At 39.7% G+C, this 10,739-nt stretch overlaps 1 protein-coding gene across 2 annotated transcripts; it reads left to right on the top strand.

Annotated features, from left to right (window-relative positions):
• Positions 1–441: 441 nt before the first annotated feature.
• LOC135629733 (protein argonaute 1A-like) lies at positions 442–10,506 on the top strand. Of its 2 annotated transcripts, none has more exons than XM_065137607.1 (23): positions 442–592; positions 2,126–2,802; positions 2,896–3,104; positions 3,218–3,367; positions 3,454–3,587; positions 3,861–3,970; positions 4,259–4,365; positions 4,469–4,607; positions 4,747–4,863; positions 5,798–5,905; positions 6,010–6,081; positions 7,813–7,935; positions 8,041–8,206; positions 8,363–8,487; positions 8,569–8,706; positions 8,800–8,942; positions 9,045–9,107; positions 9,187–9,250; positions 9,364–9,499; positions 9,609–9,682; positions 9,787–9,881; positions 9,965–9,996; positions 10,132–10,506. In XM_065137607.1, exons 2-23 carry the CDS (start codon positions 2,134–2,136, stop codon positions 10,329–10,331), a joined length of 3,174 nt encoding a protein of 1,057 aa, XP_064993679.1. In that variant the 5' UTR covers positions 442–592; positions 2,126–2,133; the 3' UTR covers positions 10,332–10,506. The 2 variants fall into 2 exon arrangements, with proteins under 2 accessions (XP_064993679.1, XP_064993678.1); XM_065137606.1 differs by having other exon boundaries at positions 2,896–3,128.
• Positions 10,507–10,739: the final 233 nt, after the last annotated feature.

The following is a 10,739-nucleotide window of genomic DNA, read 5'->3' as shown; positions in this document are numbered from 1 at the left end:
TATATCTTCGCCACGTCTCGTTTGCATTTGCGAGTGAGCGCTGGGCCCCAGATTTTGAACCACGTGTCGAACCGTGAGGTGAGTCTCGGAAGACTCCCGGTCTCTGACAACGGCCCGCCGTTTTCGCTCCTGCGTCCACGTGGCCCACTGACGTTTCCCATGTGGGTGACACGTAGGAAGAAATGGATGGATTTGACAGAAGAGGAAGCCCTCCGATCACAAGTAGCGGTGCATGCAGCGGGCTGTAGCGTCGCCCAACCACACTCGTTGAAATTTCGGGGCCACCGAGGGACCCGCAAGAAAAATTCACCTGAAAGCTGAAACGTGGCTGACGTCGCGCCGTCACCAACACCGCACCGTGCAACTCGGTCCCCGACTCGCCCCGACGTGGCTTTAAATACCGGGTCCAACCGAGTTCCTCGACTCATCGCCTGCGTTATCTCGTCTGTAGGCGTGCGAGTTCCTCCTGTTCTTTACTCCCGTCTCTGCTTTTACCCACTCCTCCGGCTCTCAGTAGAGAACAAAGGGAGAGAGGAGGGCTTCCCGAGGCGACAAGCGGATTCCCGACCGATCAACCGGTTTTCCGATCACGGTAAGGCGGGTTTCGCAGCCCCCCTCCCGTATTCCTCGTCGATTCCCCTCGAGACCCGAATGATTCGGTCTGTTACGTGGTTGCTTCCCTTGATGTCGCTGCATGTAGTACCAAATTCGTGAGGTTTTCTTGCTTTTTGTTCGATCGCTGCGGTCATCTTTTGGTTCTGGGTATCGATCTTCGGTGGTGTCGTTAGTTCGGGTGTTAAGGATCCGAGATCGAACTCCTTCATGGTGGTTCTTAAAGCTTTAGTACTAAGATCTTTAGAGCACGATCGTGTACTGTGCTCTGTCTATGTTTGCCTTGTGACTTTGGGTTTTGGCTTCAGAGGCAACCGATCTGTGGGGTTCTTCTCTCGTAGCTGCCGACTTCCATTCCACGTTTTTGTTCATGATTTCGAGGATTTATTACCTAATAGTTGCAGTGAATCGTTTCCCTGTCATGGATCGACGATCTTATACTTCCTTCTCAACATGATTTGTGGTTCCTTGAGTTGATCGTTGGCTTGTTTTAGTTGTAGTATAGATTGTTCCCGATACCGTTCTCAGTTTTAAGTGTAATAACTGGAATATAATCGTGGCGTTTTCTGAAGTTTGTCTAGCGTGCTCTATAGATGTATTTTTGGTTGCTCTTCGTTCCTTTTTTCCATTCACGGAGTAGTTTGCATATGTTCTAGTAGTGTTGCCGGTTCGTGCTTGATTAATAGTTTCAACTTGGGAGTCTTTCTTGATTTTAGAGCTGGTTAATGATTGTCCTTAAGTCATAGTTTATTATTTCCCCTTTTCGAACTGTGAATTACATAATCCATAATTGTATTTAAGCTAACTGAGTTGACCTTTATACGATCAAGGTACATTGACAATGGAAAAAAAATCATTTTGTTCATGGATTTTGCTACTATTTTATCAGCAATGTCGTTATGTCATTTTGCTGCAAGCATAGTGTGGTTTGATTCACAATTCTTTTACAAATCTTATAATATCTTCACCTAGCGTAAAGATATCTATGGTTCATGAAATATGATTTTTTGGGTACTCAAGATTTCTTTGAATAGAAGACTTTTCTTGTTCGATCTGCTGTTTTATTTTGTAAATCTTATGACATAGTATTTGAGCATAAACATTTGATCTCCACGTTTGGAAGCACTGTGTCGAGATGATGTTGGTCCTTCACTGATTTTGATAATATCGTGTTTGCCTATCGACATAATTGTTTCTTGTTGTTGCTCAATATTTTTTAACAATGCATTATCAGATTCTATACCGTGGAATTGTTCTATGGGTATGTTCTGGGATATGCTTCAGTTTGGCTCTCACATTCACTATTTTATACTGCAAATTTTTGTATGTTTCTTATTCTGAGAAGCAAATTAAAGGAATTTTTCTGCTTATATATTCTAAGTTATGATGGATAAATGAGTAAGTATAGATGATTCCTCCTTGATTGTTCATAATTTGTTGGCTGCAAGATTTCTTTATTCTATTTCTTTCTCTGAATTTTAAATTAAGTTTTGTACTTCACATTTTTATGCAGTTGGCAACATGGTAAGGAATCACAGAATTGAACTTCCTGATGCTGGGGATAGTTCAATTTTCCACGAGACCAGTGGTGGAAGTGGGCGAGTTTTTCGCCAGCATCTGCCTGAAAGGGCTACTGCTTCACAACAACGGGTCCGTGGTTCAGGACGTGATTGGGGTCCAGCCAACCCTCAGCATTCCCAGCAAGGTCATGGTTTTGGGAGTTATCATCGTCGGAGAGGAAGCGAACAGCCCCATGGGGCTTCAGTACCGCAGCAGCCATGTGGACCATCTCCAGGATATGATGGCCTAGGTTTGCTTCTACGAAGAAGAGGATTGCCACCTCAGCAACAATATGGACACCGAGGCGGTGCCAGTTTGTCAAGTGGACATGTGGCTGACCCCTCAGCTGCAGGTCCATTGAGGCTACCAGCTCCCGATCTGCACCAAGCATCATCACAAGCTAGTTCATCATGGCATTCAGAGGATTCCTCTACTGAAAAATTTCAGCAATGCTTTGTTGAGGATGGAGCTACTACTCAAGCAATACAAACTGTGATTCCTGTAGCTCCATCTAGCAAGTCTTTGAGGTTTCCATTACGGCCTGGGAAAGGAAGCTGTGGGGTTAAATGTGTGGTGAAGGCAAATCATTTCGTAGCTGAATTACCTGATAAAGACCTTCATCAATATGATGTTAGTCTCATCTCTCAGAAGTGCTTCAAATTCATGTGCATTTCCTATGTATCTTATTATCTCACTATATTTGTTACATATACTTGATCACAGGTGTCAATCACTCCGGAAGTTATATCACGTGGTGTCAATCGTGCTGTGATGGAACAGCTAGTCAGACAGCATAGAAAGTCTTGTTTAGGAGGACGGCTTCCAGTCTATGATGGCAGGAAGAGTCTCTACACTGCTGGGCCTCTTCCCTTCACTTTTAGAGAGTTTCAAATAATCCTAGTTGATGAAGATGATGGTTCAGGCAAAGAAAGGTTAGGGACAGAAAGGTCCATTAGGTGGAGATCTGTACCTTTTTGTGGTGCAATAATATATTGATTTCATTTTTCTGCAAATGAAATTCTTGATGTGTATACCTGTCCCGCAGGAAGCAGAGGCCATTTAAAGTTGTTATAAAGTTTGCTGCCCGTGTGGATCTCCACCACCTTGAAATGTTTTTATCTGGGCGACAGGCCGATGCTCCCCAGGAAGCTCTACAAGTTCTAGACATTGTGCTACGTGAACGCCCTACCACAAGGTAACAGCTAATATCTGTATGCTGAGCTATTTTTTATTTGTTTTGTCAAATTTTATCTGAGCATTATCTCCTTTGATTCTGTGTAGGTATTTTCCTGTTGGTCGGTCCTTCTATTCACCTGATCTGGGGAGAAGGCAACCACTTGGGGATGGATTAGAAAGCTGGCGGGGCTTTTATCAGAGTATTCGCCCAACACAAATGGGACTCTCACTAAACATTGGTAGTGACATCTCTATATCTCCCTCTGTTTTATGGCTGCCACTCTAGATCCTTTTTGGTTTTTAGATGGTGGTACCTTCGTTAGACAAACCAACGGAATTGCAGCTAAACAAACTGGAGAAAATCAACAAATTTTATTTCGTTAGAAGTAACCTGGATTTTAGTGTTTATTTTTTTTTCCTTCAAAACAAGACTTGGATTTCAGCTTGATGTCAAATGGGAGGGTCACATGACTCATGTTGTGTGTATATGCTAAAATTCTCTCTTTGTGCAGACATGTCTTCTTCCGCCTTCATTGAGCCCCTGCCTGTCATTGACTTTGTCACCCAACTCATAAATAGGGATGTTCGAGCAAGACAGCTCTCTGATGCTGATCGAGTGAAGGTATATTTCTACTATCTTGTTTATTCTCATCACATGTCTTTCCCTTACTATTATTTTGAAAATCTCTTTTGTTTGTTTCTTTGTATTTGTAATCTAATTTGAGTTTGCTCTTTCCAATGTTCTGTAAACTTCTACATGGTTAGTTTTACTTTAGAAAATATAAGAGAAAGCTGTCACCTTTCTGTTATATATTCACATGGATAGGTGTGAAGAACCGCATGGCATTTTTGTTTCATCATGTGGGTGTTCTATCTCATATATATGTATGTGTATATACATGTACTCTAGATCAAGAAGGCTCTTAGAGGAGTAAAGGTTGAGGTCACCCATCGTGGGAATATGCGCAGAAAGTATCGCATATCTGGTTTAACATCTCAAGCAACTAGGGAGCTGACGTATGTGTCTACTAATTTTTTAATCTATTGATTTTCTTTTTATTTTACTACTATGGTTCTTGATGCTAACATGATTTTGGTACATTAAAATTTGGAATATTAGTTTCCCAGTTGATGAAAGAGGAACGATGAAATTTGTAGTGGAATATTTTCAAGAAACATACGGTTTTACTATCAAACACACCAATTTGCCTTGTCTACAAGTTGGCAGCCAGCAGAGGTCAAACTATTTGCCTTTGGAGGTGAGGTCACCTATATCATTATCTGTTTTATGGATCCTGAAGTACTTGTTTGAGTTCCCTTTTCTAGGTTTATGACTACAAAAGCAGTTAGGACCTCATAATGAAGAATACATGTTCTGATTTTTTTATATGATCTTAGGTCTGCAAGATTGTGGAAGGACAGAGATATTCCAAAAGATTGAATGAGAAACAAATAACTGCTCTTCTGAAGGTGACATGCCAGCGTCCTCACGATCGAGCGCTTGACATTTTGCAGGTATATTTGGCTCAACCTCATTAATTAATAGTCTCTGATCCTGTCAGGGATCCCTTTTTAAGGTTTTTGGCAGTTTTAGTTGTTGAATCTTCTGTATCCTTGTTTTTTAGTTCATGCATTGAGTTGATTCTTCCTTACAAGTGAGATAACCATTCAATTATGGATTATTGTTGTGATGTCAATTTTATATCCCAGCCTTATGATGGAAACAATCGGCAGGCTTTTTTTTTGTTTATTTCTATTTTTCAATAGAGTATCTACTGCCAGTTTGTTTCTACTTCATGCATGATTATGTCAGAATTGAGATGATAAGGTGTTAAAAGGATCATGGTGGATATGAAAAATGTTAACGAAGGTCCTCATAAACCTTTTAAAATCCTTTTATACAATGCCTAAGCAATGGAAAGTTAGAATTTTGAGATGTTTGACTTGCCAATTTTTGAATCTTGAAATAGGTTATGGGGAAATTTAGAGTCCTGCATGTGAAGTATAAAATTTCATAATCCATGTGGCAAAGACACCTCACGAGTCAAGTTTTTGTTTCCTTCACATGTCCTAGTATCTCTGCTCTCTTTTTAGAAAATTTGTCTTTTTTGTTCTCAGTTCTAGTCGCAGGAGAAAGAATGCATATGGTGTTTTGACTGTCAACTATTGCAGCAAGTTCTTGTTTGCTCTCTCTACTTTTTAGTTGTCTTTGAATCTACAAAATTTGCTGTAATTCATGCTATCAAGACAGTTTAAAATTATGGATTGCATGTCCAGTTATGCCTTTGTTTGAGTAGAAGTAATCCTCATGTGGGATTGGAAGAAGGTACAATCTGATGATCTCCAGTTAGGTGGATTCACTTGAACTACTGACTGGATCAATGAAACACAACCATTAGTTTGTTTCGATGCAGGTCTATCTTCCTAATATATTTATTTTGCTCTTCAGACGGTTCATCACAATGCTTACCATGAAGACCCTTATGCCAGAGAATTTGGTATCAAAATCAGTGATAGACTAGCATCAGTTGAGGCACGTGTTTTACCTGCACCATGGGTACGTAAGCAGAGATCAATTTTATTTTGATATTGTTGTTGCTTTCATAAGTAAAAACATTGGATATGCTGCAGTATCATTGATCTGGACTTTTGCTTTTGCAGCTTAAATACCATGACAATGGCAGAGAGAGGGACTGCTTGCCAAGAATCGGCCAGTGGAATATGATGAATAAGGTACCACCCGAGACATTAAAAGTATTTATTTTAGTTATCATGATAACTTTGTGAAAATGCACTTTTGGTATCATAAATAGGTTGTCTTTTTATGCTTCGGCTCGAGCTTTATGTTGAATTTTTCTCAAACTTGTACACATCAAAATTTTTATTTGTGTCACAAAAATTTGAGCTGGACTGCCAAATAACCTATTGTAAAACATCTGGATCAAATTATGCTACTCACTGGGCATATCTCTGATGGGTAATCTTTGTCTCGAATTAGGGACCATGCTCAAGTGAAAACTTGGTTATCTTTAGCTATTATCACCACCGTGTCCGTGTCAAAGTGGCTGTGGATTCAATAAACTCTTGATGTGTTTTGGATCTGTGTACAATATTGAAGCTTAAGCTTATCCAATTTTATCAATTATGCTTAAGGAACTTAGGTTTATGGAACCTGATGGTAGGAATTATCTACACAGCCTTCACGGGAAAAGGAGTGGAAGAGCCCCATTTGATTGTACTTGATTAAATTAGATTGTGGAGAATGGAGATAATGGCACTCAGGCAAAGATTGCTGAGGTCATCAACTCCTATAGGCCTATTGTCATTTTCTTCCCATTGCTGTCTTGTCCTGCTCTTTTAGTGGCTGGCTTATAGATTTGATTAGGATAGTAGTTCTTGATGGTGTTTTCAGCAGTTTTTTAGTGATTGTGTAATATGAAGTGCAAACAACTGTCTTCTTGATTGACTACGACACTGTAGGATTTCCGTAATATAATGTTTTTGCTTGGAAGTGATGTCTTGAGTGATCTCACATGCGTCAATTCTTATTAGAAGCACACTGTAGGCTGAGTGGAGTTTCAAGTCAGTAATGTGAAATGTAAACAATTTTCCAAATTGTTTTTGCTTGGAAGTGATGTCTTGAGTGATCTCACATTCGTCAATTCTTATTAGAAGCACACTGTAGGCTGAGTGGAGCTTCAAGTCAGTAATGTGAAATGTAAACAATTTTCCAAATTGTGTTGTTAGCACCGCACCCAATTCAGGCTGCACTCTTGCAGTCTGCTTCAAGTGGTTTCAAGAATATGTTATTGTGTTGAAACATAGTAATAATCATATTGAGTGTTTGGAAAGTTGGATTTACAATATTATCTGCTATTGAAGTAGTTACTAACATAATCAAAAGGGATTTTGCTGAATATGCTTGGAAATGTTGCCCACCACCTGGAAGAGCAATTTATTTTAATGTCATTGTATAAAATACAAAGTCATCTTACCATCTCAGGGTGCATGCTATATTTGTGCTTATCAACAATCAAAGTGTAATCAGAGACCAGAGTGAGATTTGTGCCCATGCAGCACTGAATAATTTTGCAAACCATATTGAGTTGTACTATTTTGTACATCTCACATTCCCATGAATTTCTATCTTGGATTTTGTTTCAGTTGGTTGTACTTAAAAGTTTCTTTATCCAAAATTTAAGTTATTCTTATAAGGCTCATCCTCACTCTCATGCCTCTAATTGCTCATCCATAATCCATTATTACCACTGCTGTACTGAAAACTTTTCATCTTTTGATGGTTTGTTCACTTCAACGAATGATCTCATGCTGCATTTATAGTTTTGCAATGTGTTATGTGTCACTGCAGTTATAAAAACTATCATCGAGCGATTTGAGCATACTATGGTACTTCCCTGATATCTTCTCATTATCGTGTCATCTTCCATTTTGTTTAACATATAGAAAGTGGTGAATGGTGGAATAGTAAACAACTGGACTTGCATCAATTTTGCACGGAATGTCCAAGAAAGTGTTGCTCGTGACTTCTGTCATGAGCTTGCACTGATGTGCCAGACATCTGGAATGGTACGGTGTTTTATCTTTTTTTTTCCTTAATTTGTGCATGATTTATCTTGTTCCATTGATTCTGATATTACGTTAGCATAACAATGTGACTCTTAACTATTGCAGGTATTTTCACTTGAACCAGTGCTTCATCCGTTAAGTGCAAGGCCAGACCAAGTGGTTCGAGCTTTAAAAGCACTCTGTCATGATGCAAGGAGAATACTACAACCCCAGGGAAAAGAACTTGATTTGCTTATTGTGATCTTGCCTGATAATAATGGTTCTCTTTATGGTGCGATTCCTCTTAAGCATGCAATTCCTCATATTTTTCTGCCTATGATGCCTGAATGCTTGCTCACTATCAGTATTTAATTCCATTATGCTTGAGCTCTTTAACTTTACTTTTCCTTTGGTCCCTCCTAGAAACTGTTATCATTTATTTATGTAGGTGATCTAAAGCGGATATGTGAGACAGAGCTTGGACTGATTTCACAGTGCTGCTTGACTAAACATGTTTCCAGAATGAACAAGCAGCAGTACCTCGCTAATGTTGCTCTCAAGATAAATGTGAAGGTTGGTTAAGACTATGAAAATTGATCCGTTTTCATTTTCTCTCTTTTTTTTTGAGCTTGATAAGAGCGTTAAATCGGACAGGTTGGGGGAAGAAATACAGTTCTTGTGGATGCCTTGAGTGGGCGCATACCATTAGTTAGTGACCGACCTACAATTATATTTGGTGCTGACGTAACACATCCTCATCCTGGGGAAGATACGAGCCCCTCTATTGCGGCTGTGAGATATTCCTAATGTGAATGATAAATAACATTCTTCTTCTTTAGGCTGTGATTTTGACTTTGATAGATGCCTAATCTATCTTTTTTTCAGGTCGTTGCTTCTCAAGACTGGCCAGAGATAACAAAGTATGCTGGTTTGGTTTCTGCTCAGGCCCATCGCCAGGAGTTGATACAAGATCTATTTAAAGTCTGGCAAGATCCTCAGCGTGGAACAGTAACTGGTGGAATGATAAAGTATGTTTATGGTCATTTCTCACCATTGAGAACTAGCTGAATGTAACCATTTTTGCTTTATCTTTGCACCAAGAAATCCATCTGACTTCGCCAAATTTGCAGGGAACTTCTTATTTCTTTCAAAAGAGCCACTGGACAAAAGCCGCAGCGAATAATATTTTATAGGTATAACCACAGAGAGTTGTTTGGGTTGATTAATTTCCTTTGGTGAAGATTAATGATGGTCTCTCGAGTCTCGATGCAGGGATGGAGTTAGCGAGGGGCAATTTTATCAAGTTTTACTTTACGAACTTGATGCAATCAGAAAGGTACAATGATTGGTCTTTGCCATGTTCAGATTTTCAACCTTTACTTGTTTATTGACTCAGTCTTTAATCAAATGTTTTCGATTTTATATTTCTTTCACTTCAATATTCTTCAGGCATGCGCCTCACTCGAACCAAATTATCAGCCACCTGTAACTTTCATAGTGGTTCAAAAACGTCATCACACTAGATTGTTTGCAAGTAACCACAAGGATCAGCGTTCATTTGACAAGAACGAAAATATTCTGCCCGGTTAGTTTTCTCGAATGCTAGATGCATATAATAAGAGTCCTGCATGATAACACATCATTCTTGGATGTCAAAAATTAACCGTGAGCTGGTTCGATGTTGGAATTTGTAGGTACTGTGGTTGACTCTAAGATCTGTCACCCTACTGAGTTTGACTTTTACTTGTGCAGTCATGCTGGCATCCAGGTAAACTTCCTTTCCCTATTCCTCTTTGTTGAAAGCACACATTTTTTGAAAATAAAAGATATGCTTGGTAATTATATTTGATCTTGTCATGGTGCACATAAAAGGGCACAAGCCGACCTGCTCACTACCATGTCTTGTGGGACGAGAACAAATTCACAGCTGATACACTACAAACACTGACCAACAACCTTTGTTACACGTAAGATTTTCTTTTCTTTTTGTTCGTTCTTGCGAGCTGCTATCATCGCCCTGTCTATTAAAGACATACTAATGTTTTTGCAGCTACGCAAGGTGCACGCGATCCGTGTCTATAGGTATGCCGTCTCTCTCTCTCTCTCTCTCTCACTCTCTCTCACACATCTTACGAAGTGATACTTGAGAACTTTTCATCAACTTACACTATTTGGACAAATGAAACCCCAAACGAAACTATTTCATGGTTTTGACAGTGCCACCTGCATACTATGCGCATCTGGCTGCATTCCGAGCACGATTTTATATGGAACCAGAGACGTCGGACAATGGTTCGATGGCAAGTGGGGCAGTTGGACGTGCTCAACGCGGCGGTCACCTCTTGGGTGGTGGTGCACCAGTTAGACCCCTTCCGGCCTTGAAAGAAAACATCAAGAAAGTCATGTTCTACTGTTGAGCCGATCCATCTGTGTCACCGTGGCGTCTCCCATTTCTTGGAACTCGACTGTTGCCAATGTTTGTTCTTTGCAGTATCTTGGTCAAAGGGACATTGATCGTCCCGCATGATGATGACCTGTAACCGATGTACACAACTCAGATATCTTTGGCAGACATGAAACTTGTTTAGCAAATCCTTTCTCTTTGTAGATGAAAGAAGCCATGATTGGAGTTAAGATGAGAAAATTGAATCGTTCGTATTCCTTAATCTTCATTTTTCCAGTAAAGTTCAGCTTCACACAATTAATGCCTTCAAAATGCTCGAGCATGTTAATCTTTTATAGAACTCTGTAGTTCGATGCTGTTGGATTACATTCACAAGGTATGTTAATCTTTTAAATCCATGACGATTACTCTCCACATGTTG

The sequence above is a fragment of the Musa acuminata genome, chromosome BXJ3-1 (genome assembly GCF_036884655.1).
Source record: "Musa acuminata AAA Group cultivar baxijiao chromosome BXJ3-1, Cavendish_Baxijiao_AAA, whole genome shotgun sequence".
In the NCBI taxonomy this organism is placed as follows: domain Eukaryota; kingdom Viridiplantae; phylum Streptophyta; class Magnoliopsida; order Zingiberales; family Musaceae; genus Musa; species Musa acuminata.
The sequence above is the reverse complement of the archived record's forward strand: the minus strand, read 5'-3'. Positions and strand labels throughout refer to the sequence as shown.

Excerpts from the sequence above, each read along its gene's own strand:
- LOC135629733 (XM_065137606.1), top strand. The coding sequence starts at position 2,134 with ATGGTAAGGAATCACAGAATTGAACTTCCTGATGCTGGGGATAGTTCA. Across the intron at positions 9,683-9,786 it reads GCAGTCATGCTGGCATCCAG|GGCACAAGCCGACCTGCTCA; the intron begins GTAAACTTCCTT and ends TGCACATAAAAG. Across the intron at positions 9,882-9,964 it reads ACCAACAACCTTTGTTACAC|CTACGCAAGGTGCACGCGAT; the intron begins GTAAGATTTTCT and ends ATGTTTTTGCAG.